Source organism: Cyanistes caeruleus, chromosome 16 (genome assembly GCF_971803275.1).
Source record: "Cyanistes caeruleus chromosome 16, bCyaCae1.hap1.1, whole genome shotgun sequence".
NCBI classification, from domain to species: Eukaryota; Metazoa; Chordata; class Aves; order Passeriformes; family Paridae; genus Cyanistes; species Cyanistes caeruleus.
In genome coordinates this window covers 6,674,643-6,690,349 of record NC_141716.1, presented here as the reverse complement: position 1 = coordinate 6,690,349, position 15,707 = coordinate 6,674,643, and the positions used below count along the sequence as shown (strand labels likewise).

General features: G+C 60.3%; 1 protein-coding gene and 1 pseudogene across 1 annotated transcript; one reads left to right on the top strand and one right to left on the bottom strand.

The window, feature by feature from the left end:
- The first annotated feature begins 707 nt into the window (after nt 1-707).
- Nucleotides 708-7,270, top strand: C16H20orf204 (chromosome 16 C20orf204 homolog). Its single transcript, XM_086853244.1, has 5 exons — nt 708-2,889; nt 2,982-3,116; nt 3,312-3,374; nt 3,478-3,630; nt 4,470-7,270. The coding sequence occupies exons 1-5, from the start codon at nt 2,755-2,757 to the stop codon at nt 4,626-4,628; spliced, it is 645 nt and encodes a 214-aa protein (XP_086709370.1). The 5' UTR covers nt 708-2,754; the 3' UTR covers nt 4,629-7,270.
- A 1,912-nt stretch (nt 7,271-9,182) lies between these two features.
- On the bottom strand, nt 9,183-11,665 carry LOC111922170 (ammonium transporter Rh type B pseudogene; annotated as a pseudogene).
- Between the last annotated feature and the right edge of the window lie 4,042 nt (nt 11,666-15,707).

The window sequence follows — 15,707 nt, the reverse complement described above, 5'->3', positions numbered from 1 at the left end:
CCATGGTGAGTGCGCCGGGACACCCCCTTCTCCCCGGGACACCCCCTTCTCCCCGGGACACCCCCTTCTCCCCGGGACACCCCCTTCTCCCCGGGACACCCTTCCCTGGAACCCACCGGAGCCCGCCGCACTGCGGGATGGGGCCGGCTCGGCCGGAGTGGGACCCATCGGGAGGTGACTGGTTCTGAAATGAGGCTTGGAGCGACCGGGAGAGGGGCTGGTCCGTCCGGGAAGAGGCTCGGACTGGTCGGGATGGGGCCGGACCACTTGGGAAAGGGCTTGGAGCAGTTGGAATGGGGCTGGGCTGGGTCCAAATGGGACTTGGGTCCTTAGAAGGGTGGCGATGGGACAGAGCTGGGAGTCCGTGAGGAGGAGGATCTGGTTTGGCTGGGGAAGCTGGTCCAGCTGGGATTAGGCTGCTGTGTCTGGGATGAGGTTTAGACCTCGCTGAGATGGGGCTTGAATGTGGCTGGTCCTGAGGGTCTGTCCCTGCCTTGGGGCTCTGGGTGGTGACAGGGTCCCTTTGGGTAGGAGGGAGTCAGGGACAGGGTCCGTCTGGCTGGAAGGACCTGGTGACTCCGGTGGGGCTCCCAGGCTGGTGGCAGGAATTGCCCCTTGCTGCCTGGGACTGGCAGGAGTGCCAGCAGGAGCTGGTCTATCAACAATGGTGATTCCCCTTATCTCCCCGTATTTGCTGGAGGATTAGAGGGAGGATGAGATTAGCTGTGCCTGTCCTGCATCTGCGCTTCCCAGGGCTGCTCCTTCACTGCCAGCTCTCCCCTAGGAAGGGATGTGCCACCAGCCTGTAGCTTGTTGCTGTGGGATGGGGGCAAAGGCAGAATGAATAACCCTAAATCAGCTGCTGAACTTGTTCTCCATCCTGAAGGGGGTAGAAGTCAGGAGCAGGATTTGCCATCTCAGTCTCCCTGCATCCTTCTCTTGCCACTGCTGCTTCCCTGCTTTCCATGGTGGGGGGAAGCACCTACAGCACCTGCCGACCTCCTGCCCTGGCTGTTCCCTGGACTACTCTGCAATTCCTTCCAGGCTGAGCACTGAGCCCAGGCTTGGCTGTCTTGGAATGTGGGAAATGGTGTGCTTTCTCCTGAAACTGGGTCCCAATTGTTTAACAAACCATTTCGGGGAAGTCATTCCCATTTTCATGATAAAATTACAGTGCTTTGCCTTCCTGGCAGAGGAGATTTCTGGAGAGTAACCCTTAGACTTTGGTCAGGGTGTCCTCATGGAAGCAGTGCTCTCCTTTGATGTCCCTGGGGATTATACCCTGGGCTCTCTGCTCAATCACCTCTGGGGTAAGGTCTCTCAGTGGTTTGCAGGGAGCAAACCCAGCAGCACAAGGAGGCTCTTCCCTGCCCTTCCCAGCTCCCAGGTAAAGCTCAGCACAGCTCTACTGGAAGGTGGGTGGTGATTAGGGATGCTGAGGAGCTTGGTGAGATTTCTGCTGGTTATACCTGGATTTGCTCCTCTCTTTGCATGTGCCTGTCCTCCGAGGTCACAGTTGTGTCCATGTGTTCCCAGAACTGTGCTGGCTGAATTTTGCCTTGTTAAGTCTCCATCACTCCCACTGAGCTGCAAGAGGGTAGGAAAAGGTTTCCTCTCCCTTTTGGAGCCAGGTCCAGCTCAGGATTGAGTAGGGAGCACAGAGCAGGTGCGGATTTTACAAACAAACCCCCCAGGTTCTCACCAAAGAGGACAGATGGAGTGTGCCTGGGCTTGGAATTCAGTGAGGGAAATTCTTCCTTCTGGCTTCTTTGAGCAGAGGAGCAAGTGCAGAGGTGCTGGGGAAGGCAGTGACCCCTGAGCTGAGGTGGGGAGCAGCAGGCACAGGCTGCAGGGAGAGCTGCGGCCCCTTCCCCCTCGCTCCTGCTTTGGCTGCGGCGCAGGGGTTGCATAGTTGGAAGGAGCTGAGCTGCTTCCTGCCTGCCCAGACCTGACACCTGCAGCACAAGGGTTGTTTGGGAGGGGGCTGTGTTGGGGGGGGACTTTTCCTGAAAATGTAAAATGATAGAAATACCAGAATGGGGCCCCAGGGCTGTGCCATCACTCAGCAATGCAGAGATGTGTTGAGTTGTTGGGCTCCTTTCCTGGCACAAATTTTGAGCTCCCCATCCTTTCTTTGCTGCTCAAATATCCCCAGTCCTGGTCACTCGAGCTTGTGCTGGCTTTTCTTCAAAGCTGTGGGATTCATCCCTGCCTTGGAGGGTCCATCCACCCCCTCCCTGTGCCCCTCTGCCAGCTCAGGTGTCAGCACTTGGGGTTCCCCGCCCGCAGGGGCCAGCACGGGCTGTTGGGAAGGTTTGGAGCCAGCAGGCTCAGCAGCAGCTGGGATGTGCTGGTGAGAGCAGATGCTTCTGCTGCTTCTGTCTGGCTTGTGGTGAGGGCCCCTGAGCCTGAGCTGCAGGGAAACTGGAAAAATGCTGTATTAGTTCCATTCATGCAGCAGAGGTGTGGCTGTATCCTTTTGAGAGTGTTTGGATCCATTTGGGCTGAGGTGTGGATGTTGCTGGTGGGGACCAGGCAGCTCCTGCCTCCAGCTCCTCTCCAAGGAGCCCAGCACCTCCCCTTGGGTCTTGGCACTTGAGGTTCTCTGGCCTTGAAATGACACAAGTGGGGATCTAGTGGAACCATGTTGGGGCAGAGAGCTGAGGGTTGAGCCCTGTAGACTGACACGGGTCCCTGGCATAGCTCTGTGCCAAGTACCCACCTGCTGGCACGAGAGAGAGCTCTGTGTGTGCCATGGGCATCACTGCTGGGCTGAAAGCTGGAGCAGTTTCCCAAGGGCTTTGCTCCAAGGAGAGATGGCTCATCTGGGAGGATGTTCTTTGGGAGAGGAGACAATTGAGGCTCCTCCATCACATGTTGCATCTTCAGGTACGGGTCCAATGGAGCTCGTGACTAGGGGTTGAAGGCAGAGCCCAGAACATTCCTTAATCCCCAGTTGACTCTGAGCCCTTCCCTGGCAGATTTTCCCCCGGGTGCTCTCCTGTGCTGTTCTGCTGCTCCTGCTGGTGGCTGTGCTGAGCAGAGGCAGGAGGTGCAGCATCGCCAAAATCCTCCGGCAGTACCGCGCCGTCATCTTCCATGAGATCCAGAACCTGGTGAGCCAAGACAGGCGGGCCCAGCTCTGGCTCTGGGAATGCTGCTGGGCTGGATGCAGCCCTGCAGTGGGATGTGGGGAGGGAATATGGACTCAGCAGTGTTGGGGAGGGGTTGTGTTTAAATGGGGGATCCTCGCTCCAAGTGGGAAGCACGGATCCTGCGAGGTGCTGGATCTTCTTGCTTTATTTCTCCAGAGAAACCTGACTGGGTCGGTGTACAGGAGTGGGAGGGCTGGGCCCGCCTGTCGTTCGGACAAGGTGAGCGTGGAGGGACCCAGGGCTGGGGCATCGCTTGGCCTGAGCCCCCAGGGAGCCACAGAGCCTCCCTCCCTGCCCGGGGCTCTGTGCTTCTCCTCTGCAGGACCAGAAGATCCTGCTGTCCATCTACAACATCAGCATGTCCCTGCCGGAGCTGGGGGCTGGCACCCTGCAGGGCACTGAGGAGCTGGCGGTCTGGAGGGTGGCCAGGAACACCAACTTTGTGCTCCGGGAGAACTGCAGGAAAATCAGCAAGGTAGGAAGCCCTCTACTTCCCAGCCACGTCAGTGGCTCCCAGGGCTGTGGGCAGACCTTGCCTTGTTTTGTGCTCTCCTGGCTGCCTGTGAGGAGTCTCTGGGCTCTGCCTGCTTGATTCTGGGAGCTGGGGAATGCTGATTGCACATCCATCCCTGGGAGCTTCAGAATAACCAAGGGAGGGAAGTTCAGTTGTGGCAGTGTGGGCCAAGCTGGTGGGGTTTTACCAGTGGCTCCCAAGTGAGTTTTTCCACAAGTGCCACGATGCCATGGCTGAGGGGAGCACAGCGCCTTGTCCTGGTGGGATGCTCGCCCTGTGGGTGCATTTCCCCTGTCCTGCTCTTGCTCATAGGCAAGAATTGGGATTTCTCCCCTAAGGGCTGGTCTGGGTTCCTCTGGCATCTCCATGGCTCTGCTGGGGAAACCCCATCCAGGAGAATACCTATGGCAGCACCAGCAGGGAAACCAAGGGCAGCAGAGTGCCAGCTCCCAGCTCTGCCTGACCCTGGCACATTGCTGGGACTGTCCTCACTGCCACTGCTGGGGACATGGGCTGGGGACAACCCTGCCTGGGGTCTGCTGGTGTGGGATGGAGCTGCTGCTGCTCTGGAGATCTGACCTGCTGTCCGTGGGTGTGCTGTGGGGTGCGCACCCCCAGCTCAGACAGGGACAGCCACCTCTGGGGACTTTGGGGACCTGAGACCACATCCTTGCCGTGGCCATAGGCAGTTTGGCCTCCTCAGCCATGCAGAGCCTGTGTGTGGTGGCTTTTGTCCCCTGACTAATGTCTGTGATGTGCGGGGGGGATTTCTGCTCCCTCCCTCGGCGCACGGACCGCAGAGCCCAGCGCGCACCGTCCCGGCACAGCCCCGGCCAGGGGCAGCAGGCCGCAGGAGGAAGCAGCTGCGGGAGATCGGCAGGAAGGTGGAGAGGCTGGCGACCTGCTGGGAGAAGCTCAATGCCCTGCACGCACCTCGCCAAGCGCCCTGGGACTCGTAGGGACGCCCTCGCCGCACGCCGGGGGGATGTGCTGCTCCAGCGGCTGCCGGGGGCTTCTCTGGGAACCCGGGACAAGCTCAGCCTTGAGAGCAGAAGGGTTCAGCCCAAGCTGAATTCATCCTCCTGCTCCAAGAGGTGCCCAGGGACCGGACCCACGTGGCTGGGGCTGGCAGGTTGGTTTGCTGTGGGATGGCTGTGGCAGAAACCTGGAACAGCAGAAACACTGGGAAGAAGGGAAAGAATCAAAAATAGAAGGTCAGGTGTGGATTCTTAGTTGCTCCTGGTCCTGCAGCACCTGCTGCTCTCTTGAGGACAATGGGTGTGTTTGGGGGCAGGAAGAGGACATGTGGGGCTGTGCTTCCAGGGGCTCTGCTGGAAGTGAGGCCACAGTGCATCTGCAAGGCTGTGAGGTTGTTAGGGCTGTGGGTGGGAATGGGTGTCTCTGAGGCTCTGCTGGGGGATGCAGAGCAGCCAGGCACCCACAGTGGACAGGGGAGTAAAGGTGAATCACTGGGCATCTGGGGCAGCCTGGGGAGCTCTGATATCCAAAAATCCCAGGCCGGTGTGGGTGCTTGAGGCCAAGGCTCAGCCTTGGTGACAGGCAGCACTGTGGGAGGGAATGCTGGGGCGTGGGGAGAGAAGTGAAGGGCATCCTCCCTTGTCACTGTGCTCTGCCAGCACCCTGTCTGTGGCCTCCACTGCTCTGTTGGGTGGCAAACAGCCTCTGGGAAGCCAGAAATAAGACCTCTCCTTCCCTGGAAGTACTCTGGGTGCTTTATCTGGTGATCCAGGGACTCCTGTGCTGTGGATGGAGCTGGCACAGTGCAGGGTCTGGCCGTGGTGCTGGGCCCGTGGAAGCCCAGGCAGAAGCTCACAGCAGTGGAGGGCACAGTGGCATCCTGCCTCTGCTCACTCTGTCTGCATCCCTGGTGTGTGGGCGATGGAAACCAGGAGCTGCTTTTCTGGAAGGACATTTCCCCTGGAACAACGGCCAGGAGGGCCTGCAGTGTGTCCGTGCCTCAGTTTCCCCATCCCACCTCCCCGGATGCTGTCTGGGAGGGGATGGCTGCGGAGGACACGAGATGGCAGCAGCGGGCTGTGCGTGCTGAGCGGAGCCGGGCACTGCCCACGCCGTGTTCCCATGGCCACGCCAGCATCGCCGGCCCTCGTCCCCACCGAGCCTCGGCCACCGGCCCCGGTGCGGGCAGGGCTGTGGCCAGGGGGGCGATGAGCGCTGTCAGTCAGCGGGACACCCCCCATGCCCTGGAGGAGGTAGGGGGGCGGCTTTCCCTGGGGGTTTCTGGGGGGTCGGACTGGGAAGGGGGCATTCGGGGAGGGGATGGCAAGGGATGCTCAGGGGTCCTTGCCCACCCTCAGCCTCTGGGTGTTGGGCTGGCAGGAGCTGGAAGAGCTTCATAACCGGGGGTGGGTGGGAGAGAGCCCCCCTGGCATGGGCACATCAGAGTCCCCGGGCTGCAGCAGGCTGCAGGCAGGACCGGTTGGTTTGATGGGGTGGGACAGGGACCCTGGACTGGGGGTCAGAGCAGGGGGTGCAGCCTGGGAATGCTGCTCTTGTGGGTGCCCTGGAAATGCTGTCTGCCTGGCACGGGGCAGGCTGGCACCAGGGGCCATCCAGGGAGCCACAGCCCAGCACAAGCCAATGCCAGAGGCCTCCCGGTGCCATGCTCCTCCCCGGCTGGCCCCATAATGCCTGGGCTCCTTCCTCTCAGCTCCATCCTCCTCCTCGGCAGCGAGCACTGCCCTTTCTGCTGCCCCCACAGGAGCTTTTGCACTGGTTTAGTTCCTAGTGGTTTTTTCGTATTCCTCCTCCTTATCCCAACCACTGTCCCTCCACAAACCACTGGCATCCCAAAATAGCCTTATTGACACTTGATATCCCATGGGTGAGGCTGGGGGCCACGGCAGGACCTGATAGCTCATGCACCAACAGGATCAGGACAGTGGCTGGGGACAGGGTGACTCACAGCCTTTCTCTTTATCAAGGCTGGAGCAAAGTCCCCCCTTCCAGTGACCCGTCAGCACCTTCCCAGATAAACCAGAGCAAAAACCACCTCCTTTTACTGCCCTTCCCTCACAGGCAGCTGCTGCCTAGCTGGGAACCTGCTGTGGCAGTGGGAATGAGTGCATGGAAAGGAAGGAAAGAGTGAAGGAAGAAGCAACAGGGAGGGAGGGGGAAAAACGAGGTCGAAGTGGTGGTGGAATCACAGCGAAAACAGCCGGAAAAAGGAAACAGGCCCTGAAAAGTCAAATAAAAATAGCAGCGAGGCGAACCCAAGTGTGCAGCACATGGGAGTGAGCGCATTTCCTTCGAGGGCAGCACCGCACGCTCCCGGCTGCTCTGGGGGGGCCGCTCTGATGTGGCTCCAGCTGCTGCCAAGGCCCCCCCAGTCCCCCTGTGCTGTGCCAGGCACTTGGCAGCAGCTCAGTGCCCAGCCAGCCCCTGCCTCGCCCGGGGTCCCTGAGTGCCCTTGTGCACCCTCTGCCCTGCAAAGGCTGCACACGGGTGTTGGAGCTGAGGGGATGCAGGGGCTGGGGGCTCCTGGCCGTGCCCACACCCCTGCCTTGTGCCCCGTGTCGCTCTGCCAGATGAATCCGAGCACTGTGCGAGCAGCACAATCTCGGCTTCCTCCCCTCCCCGCTTGTTTTGCAATCACAGCAGAGCCCCGCTGGGAGATGGGGGTTGGTGGAGGGGCTGCGGGGACAGGGGTAGGGGCGAGGATGGGGGCTGGTCTCCTTGCCAGGACTGGGGGGCTGCATCCCAACGCAGCTCGGGGCTGAGCCCAGAGGCAGCAGCAGAACCCAGCGTGCAGGGCACTGCTCTGGGGTACCGTGCCTGGGGCCCGTGCAGGGGTGCAATGCCCAGGTGCTGTGGGTCTGCACCGAGGTACCGTGCCCAGGAACTGTGTGTGGGGAGCTTGGCCAGGGGTTCATGCTGGGGGACCATGCTGGGGGACAGGGGCTCTTGTGGTTCCACAGGGGCACATTTCAGCCCTCCTCACCAGCACTGTCCCACTGAAATTCAGCTGTCCCCGAGCCATCACCATCTTGGGGTGCCAGCAGCTCCTCTTGGCTCTGGGGTACCCTCTGCTTCAATCCTCACTCTGCCGTGGGGCTGGGGGCCCGAATCCCGGGCAGCCCTGGCACATGCAGGCTGTGTCTGATGGAGCAGAGCAGCGTTTTGTTCTCTCCCATCGCCCTGCAGCTTCGTGAAGCTGCTGAAAGCCCAGATTTACAGTGTGATAAATGCTGGAGGCTCTGCAAAATATCTGACTGCTCCATCCTTTGGAGAGCAACTGGTTTGGAGGAGCGGGGAGCTCTGGGCAGCACACCCAGAGGCAGAACAGCGGGTCTCAGGGAGGAGGGACGGCCGGGACTGGGGCCATGCCATGACCCAGGTGGGTCCCAGCACCCCTGGCCGTGGGTCACCGGGCGCCTGAACCCCTCTGGTCAGCCAGAAAGCGCTGGCCCCCTGTCCTTTCTTGGGCTTCTCGCTGGTTTTTGGAGCATCTGCCGACCAGATTGTGGCGCGGCGTGCCGGGGTGCCCGTGCCAGGACATGCCAGCCGGGAGGCGGGGTGTGCCCCGGCCCAGCTCCGGGTGTGCTCCCTCCCTGCGCCCTCATCGCTCGCTCCCCTGCTGGCTGCCGCGGGCTGCTCAGCGGGAGCCTGCATCCTCATCCTCGCTGGGAAGGGCTGGGGGATGCTGGAGAGCGGCTGCTCCGCTGTCCCTGACAGCAAGAGGTTGGCAGCCTCAGGGCTGTGCCTGCGTGTGGGTGTGAGTGAGTGCTGGGATGTGTGTGCACGGATGTGTCTGTGCATGTGTGTCCACGTGTGTACACATGTATGTACCTGTGTGTGTGTTCCTGTGTGTGCCTGTGTGTCTGGGCACACAGCTGTGGTGCTGTGAGTGTGTGCAGGGCTGTGCACACGTGTGTGTGTGTGTGTGTGTGTGTGATTACCGGTGTGTACACGCCTGTGTGTGCAGCTCCTCTCACGGGGGCTGGGGCCGGTCCCGGCGGCTCTCGGGAGCGGGGCACTGCAGAGGGCCCGGGCCGGCCCCCGCTCCCATCGCTCCACACTGTCATGGGGCACATCCACACCGAGCTGCCAAGAAGATGGGGGGCTCCTGGGGCTCGTCTGGGGAAGGGGGAACCGAGCTGCCTCCCGCCCGCAAGACCCCTGGCCCCTCTGCTCAGCCCGCAGCATCCTGCGCCGGGGCCCATTGTTCGGCCGCGCCGGGCTGCGGGGCAGGATTTCTTTGTCAGAGCTCGGCAATATTTTATTCTAACAATTAACCAAACACGCCCGGGCCCCCAAGCCTGTTTGTGATTATTGGAGGGCGAATTCCCCAGCCTCTCTCCCTCTTGGTGTTGGCTCCGCCTGGGGCTGCACCGGGTGGAAGGGATCCAGCGCCTCTCCCACCCGCTCAGGGTTGGGGACCCCCAACCACGCCGAGAGCCCCCCACTCCCGCAGCCAGAGCTGGGGGGCTCGGTGGCCTCGACCCCCTCGGGAGCCCTTGAGCATGGCCCGCATTGTCTCGGCAGCAGCGGGCTCCGTGGGGGCGCAGGGGCAGCGGTGATTCATGGCAGGGGGGATGTGAATCACAGCCCTCGCTCTCCGGGCAGGATGCGGCCCCGCGCTCCCAGCTTGCCGCATGCCAACCATGGACCGCAGCCTTTGTCCTCCGCAGGGTGGAAGCGGCTCGCTGCCCGTGGTGGGATGGGATGGGGCCGCTGCTCTTCCTGGGATGCTGGCGCAGCTTTCCGAGCTCCAGCTTCGGGGTGGGATGAGGGTGCTGTGGTCTGCTGGTGCCTCCTGCATCCTGGCTCTCTCCGAGGCTCCTCGCCGTGCTTGGGCTGCATCCTCACTGCTGCACACCAGTGTTAAAAAGAGTTGACGCTTCCCTTTACCAGCTCTCCTGGAGGGTGAATTGTCCAGCTCAGGTTATCAGATCCCTGTAAAGTCCTTTCCTTGGGGCCATCTCCCTGCTGCCGCAGTTCCATGCTCTGGGCAGTGGGCACTGAGCTCCTTTCCTGTAGCTGTGGCCTGAGCTGGCAGCCTCCTCCAGGTGCTGCCCATTGTGGGCAGGGGAATCTGGAGCTGAGGGTCGGGGTGAGCACCAAGGGTGATGCCGCTCGCTGAGAGTGAAGCAGCCGAAGCCAGTGCCCTGCAGAGAGGCCATCTGGGTTCATCGGGGCGATTAACCATCCTAGGGGAGACACCTTGAGCAGGTCTTTTCTCTGGCTGCTGCCGGGAGTGAGCGGGTGCTGGGAGCCCCTGGGACATGGGGTGGGGGTTGCAGCTGCAGGGTGGGAGGGTGGAGAGGTGACCAGTGCTGTGGTGCTGACCCAGTTATGCTGGGATCCTTGACAGCCAGAGCCAGGCATGGGGCAGGAGCGAGTGCAGGCAGCATCTCCTGCCTGCTGGTCCTGCCGGTAACATTCCCTGGCCCTCCCTGCTGCTGTGCACACACCACTGCCTAAACCTGCTCCTTCAGAGCCAGGGCTCCTTCCTCTGTGCTGTTATCTGGCTCTGGGCTCTCAGCCTCATCCTGGATCTTAAAATACTGCGAGTCATCGAAGCAGAGCCGCTCGGGTGGCCGGGCCAGGCAGGGCAGCCGGAGAGCGGCACCGGTGAGCAGCCCGGCGAGCAGCGAGGCACCGACGGCCACCGCCAGCCCCGCTGCCTGGCACAGCGCCTGCCCGGCCACCCCCCTCTGTCCCTCCACCACCTCACTGGCATTGCCCCCAGCGGGGGACAGCTGAGAGGGTTGGGGCCCAGAGGTGTCCTTGGATGCCACCAGGACAGCCACGACGCTGGCTGCGGCACCAAGAATGCCGGGCAAGCCGTGGAGGTTGTGGATGCCACACTGGTCGTGGAGCGTGAGCTTCCTCCGCAGGAGCGGGCTGAGGAACCTGAAGCCAAGGACACAGGCCACGGCCGAGAGGCTGCCCAGGGCAAGAGCGGCCACTGGTGGCATGGCCATGTCGGCCACCACGCCGATGGCCACCCCGCCGGCCAGGCTGCCGTTCTGCAGGTGGCCGGGGCTGAGCTTGCCGTCCCTCTCCAGCAGGCTGGAGGCCACCACGGTGGTTATGGCACCGGCACTCATGGCCAGGAGGGTGTTCAGGATGGCACGGTGCTGGGCATCGCCTGGCTGGCAGAGGACAGCCACGAAGCTGGGCCAGAAAACCCAGAGGATGAGTGTCCCCACCAGGGACATGAGGTCAGAGCTGGGTGTTGGGGTCTCCTTGGGGTGCAGTGGCTGCTGTGTTGCCCTGAACAGAGCCTTGGACACACCAAGGCCGAAATAGCAGGAGAAGACGTGGATCGTGATGGTGCCGCCCACATCCAGAACGCCCAGACAGGTGACGATGACCCACTCGCTGGCCAGGTAGATGGGGATTTCACAGGTGGCCATGACGAGCAGCTGGCAGGGGCTGGCCCTCCCCAGGATGGCCCCCACGGAGATGAGCACTGTCACAGCAGCAAACTCAGAGATAAGGAGTTTGTGGAGGTCCAGGTGGATCTGGCCGTGGTGGAAGTGATGGAGCAGGCCCTGCAGCACCAGCGCCCACTGCAAGGAGAAGTTGAGCAGGAGGAAGTTGTGGGTGAAGGCGCTGAACCCGTAACGGGGCAGGAAGGTCAGAAGGAGTCCCAGCCCCACCACCAGCATCACCTGGATGTCCTGGAAAAAGGGAAAGGTGCTGTAGACCTGGTTGGCCACCAAGTTTGTATCCTCCGCCTGCACCGAGGGCTCATCATAGGTGACGAAGAGGGCAAAGAAGAGTAGCAGGGTGCCCTGGAAAAGCCCCAGAAAGAGGGGCAGGAGGCGACGGGGGTAGGTGGAGGGTGGCACAGCCATCCTGGAGCGGACAGGAGGGGATGGTGGTCAGTGGTCAGCAGGGCACTGGTGTGAGGTGACAGTCCAGCAGCGCTTCCGGGGTGAGCTCTGCTTGCTCCCACATCGGGGGTTTTATGGCCATGGTTAATTATTAACCCAAAATCCAAGTTTATGTTCCAGAAGAGGAGGGGTTTGCCCCTCCCCTCTTCAAACACAACACCCATAAAATAACCACATGTTCTTGTTTGGCCGCCATAAAAGTGGACATGAGGGACATGATGATTTTGAAGGGAAACAAGAAAAACCTGTGGTGGGGCAGATGAGGGAGAAGGAGCTTGGTGAGGAGCTGGCCAGGGGGCACCATGGCACTCACCACTGCTGAACTTATCCAGGAATGGGGACCTCCCTGGAGTGATGCTGGCAGCTCAGACAACCCCAGCTCCCTCTCTGGTGCTGCCACATTCCACTCCAGGTTGGCTCTGGCACTGCCACCACCCCATTCTGCCTGGTTTTCCTTATCCATCACTTGGATTTTGTGAAACGCCATAAAGCTCCGAAGTCAGGGCTGAAAAGATTATTTTCTCACAGGTTTGCATTGGCTTAAATGGCTGGAAATTCATTAACAATTAGCGCGCGAGAAAAACAAAGCCCAGAGCAGCCAAGCAGCTACCCCGAAGTTTCTGGGTTGCTGCTTAATGTGACATTTTGCCAGTGAATGTCTGGAAAAAAAAAAAAATTGAAAAAAAAAATATATGAGAACCACAAGAACAAAAGGCAGAAGGGTTGGTAAATATTTGTTCCAGAGAGGAGATATTTTTGTGCTGTCCCTGATCTCAACACCCCTGCCGCGGGCGCTGGCTCCGCGCCGCTCTTCGTCATTGTTACTGGAGGATGAGGCAGGCGAGGGCGCAAAATGGGAAACAATTGTTGAATAATCTGCACGAGGCTCCTCTGCCAAACCCTCCCCGGCCATTTTTCAACCCAAAGATGCTGGAAATGGGGGCAACAGAGAGGAGGAGGTGGTGCTTTGAAGGGAGTGCCTTTGATGGGTGAGGAGGGGTTGTGTTGTGCCCAAGCCATGGCCAGCAGCAACAGAGGAGTGGTGGGAGCAGTGAGGGTTTGGGGATGGGAGTTGGGATGCTTTGTCTGCCCCAAACACGTCCCTGCTGCATGGCTGGTGGTGCTAATGGCAGTGGATGCTCCTTTGGGGATTTCTCACCCAAGGAAATGTGGAACTGGGGTCTTCATGGTGCCATTCGGCTTCTTGCTGTCCCTGAGGTGCCTGGGGATGGGATGGGATGGGATGGGATGGGATGGGATGGGATGGGATGGGGTGGGGTGGGATGGGATGGGATGGGATGGGATGGGATGGGATGGGATGGGATGGGATGGGATGGGATGGGGTGGGGTGGGATGGGATGGGATGGGATGGGATGGGATGGGATGGGATGGGATGGGATGGGATGGGATGGGATGGGATGGGATGGGATGCTCCCATTGCTCCTGCCTCTGCCTGCACAGGGGAACAGCCTGTCCCACCTCCTGCGGCTGCTGCCAGCTCCCAGCTCCACCAGCCAGTGGTATGAAGGACAAAGGGATGCAGGCAAAGCCTCCCCCACCCATAGCTGGTATAAAAAAGGAAAAGAAAGGGGTTTCAGCCCCCATCTCCTCACCTGTGACCCTTCACACACCACACCAGCCCATCAAGGGGATTTTCAAGGAGCCAGCCTGGTACAGTGAAACCTCTTGGGCTGTTTGTGGGTGACATACAAACCCAGGGAGATGCTTGGAGCAGGCTGTGTTCCTGTGATGGAGGAGCTGGGCTGCTCTTACAGAGCTGAGGAAGCATTTTGGCTCTGGGTCAGCAGGGGTTGGGCTCCTCTCAGTGTGGCTAGAGGTGGGTGCTGCCTGCTTGCTTCTCTCCTGCTCCCCACAGCATCTCAGCCTGCCTCTTCCTGCTTTGGTCTGGGGCTTTTTTTAAGGTGTGGTTAAATCAAATGCTAAAAGGAAAAGCTATGGATCAGCTCTTTTAAGAAACAGAGTGCTTGGAAGACTTCAAGGTTATGGCTCAGTGCCTCCTGCAAGGAGGAGGAGGAAGATGCCGGAGGGATGCATCCTTCTGGAGCATCCCAGCACTGCCAGATCTCTGGAGAGGACAAAGAGAACATTGGGAAGTTTGGGACGTAAATATTCTCCTGGATCTGGCCATCATCTCTGGAAAAGAGCAGAGGTGCAGGGCACCAGGAGGTCGGGGTCCCTTGCTGGACTCTGCCAGCTCAGGAGATGCTGGGGACACACGGGGAAGCTCCTGTGCAGGGCTGGGCTGCTGGACTCAGTGCTTGGGGTGTTTGAGGGGGTGGCACGGCTGGCTCAGTGGGCATAGGGGGTTGCAGGATGTCCTTGGACACACACTCCTTTTCCACTTGGAAATCTTGCTCTGGCAGCACTTGGGGATTTGGGATGTTTCTCTGGGCTCCTGGGATTCCCTGTGACCCACAACCCCACACATCCCTACCAGCAGCACCCTCAGCTCTGCCACATCCATGGGCCAATCACTACCACATTCCTTTGATGAGCTCTTGGGTACCACAATCACCTTCCCTTGGGAAAAGGCCATCCTGTGAGCCTTTCCACCTCCCAAACCACATGAGGCACAAAAATCAGTGATGCCCAAGTTCCCCCTGGACCAGAGACCCCACAGCCGAGAGGGGGGAAACCCTACCAGGTTGCAGATTAAAAAATAACCTTTATGGCACCCATAAAAGAAGGTCGAAATTCCAAGAGGTCGCTGGGAAGGTGAAAGTCCCCCCCAGCCCTGGAGCACCCCTGAAGGCAGCGAATGATTAACCCCACAGTGCAGGGTGCACCACTGGGATGCCACGGTCCCTGTGGGGAGAAGGTCCAATCCCTCCAGTAACATTTTCCAGGCACACCGAGTTTTCTCTTGGCACCAAAGGAGAAGGGATGGAGGAAGCATCTGGCGAGGGCCTGGGCAGCAGGGAGGGAGGGGAGCATTGAATTCCACCCCCCACATCCCCCTTTCACTGGGGGGGGCAGTTGTTTTATGGCAGGAGGACTGGGGAACCATTTTAGCAGGATCCACGCTGGGACTGCTGCAGGAGTACCCCGCTGAGGGCTGGATACAAAGAAAAGCTGAATTAACCGAGGGTCATATAAGGCAACAGGATCTGACAGATCTGAGCCAATATATGCTGGCAGCAGCCAGTCCATGGCACTGTGAGAAACACTCCTGCAAATTTAACAAATCCCCATGGTCTAGAAAGTCATGTACAAGAAATTACTAATGAAGGGATCTAGTCATATCTGGATTTCCAGACGTTGGTCATGCTCCCACCGCGTTCTGCAGGCCATATAAGTACATGGATCTGAATCCCGGGTGCTGGAGACCGGGAGGGTTGTTACGATCGTCTTGCCTGACCTCCTGCGTCAGACGAGGGCTCCCGGCGAGGAGGGGATACCGGGCGGTGGCGGCTGGATCCTGCGGCCGTGCCGGGCTGGGGATGGATGGAGAGAGAAGCCTGAAGGGGAGCAAGGTTTGGGAATGCTGCCGTGGCAGTGGAGTGGCTGGGTGCTCCCATCACACACCGGCACCCAGGTGGGTGCTGGGGACCCGCTGCTGGCCAGGAGGGAGCGGGAGCTCCAAATTCATCCCCGCAGGGCAGCACCGTGTGATGGGAAAAAAACTGCTGACAGCACCCCCGGCCTGGGCATCACTCTTTAACCCGCTGCTCCCTCCAGGCTGGAGCTCCCCAGAATTCCCCATTCCCTAAAGAGCCTGCCAGAAAGCCGAGCTACCCGCGCAGCTCCGGCTCTTCCATCCCCTCCGCGGGTCCTACAACCACCGCCCTCCCGCTGCCCGAGGAGCCGGGAGCCATCCCCGGGGATGTTCGCAGAGCTCCGGACCAGCTGTGACCCCGGTGCCGGCTGTCAGGGGGCGGGCAGGGGGCCAGCCCCCTCCTCCCCAGCCCCTCGCAGCCGGGTCCTGCCGGGTGGGGGGGACACAAAGCCCAACAGACGTCACCCCGGCATCACGCGGTCCGAGTGGCCTTCTCCATCTTGTTAGCACATTGTGTAACACAACATGTGGAGGCGCTGGGACCGCACACGCATGCACTCCCCGACAGCCCAACCGGGGGGAAAAGAGGGAGGGGGAAAAAAAAAAAAAAGAAATTAAAAAAAAAAAAAAGAAAAACC

Coding starts and splice junctions, on each gene's coding strand:
- C16H20orf204 (XM_086853244.1), top strand. CDS start 2,755: ATGGGCATCACTGCTGGGCTGAAAGCTGGAGCAGTTTCCCAAGGGCTT. Junction 2,890..2,981: donor ATCACATGTTGCATCTTCAG/GTACGGGTCCAA, acceptor CTTCCCTGGCAG/ATTTTCCCCCGGGTGCTCTC. Junction 3,117..3,311: donor TCCATGAGATCCAGAACCTG/GTGAGCCAAGAC, acceptor TTATTTCTCCAG/AGAAACCTGACTGGGTCGGT.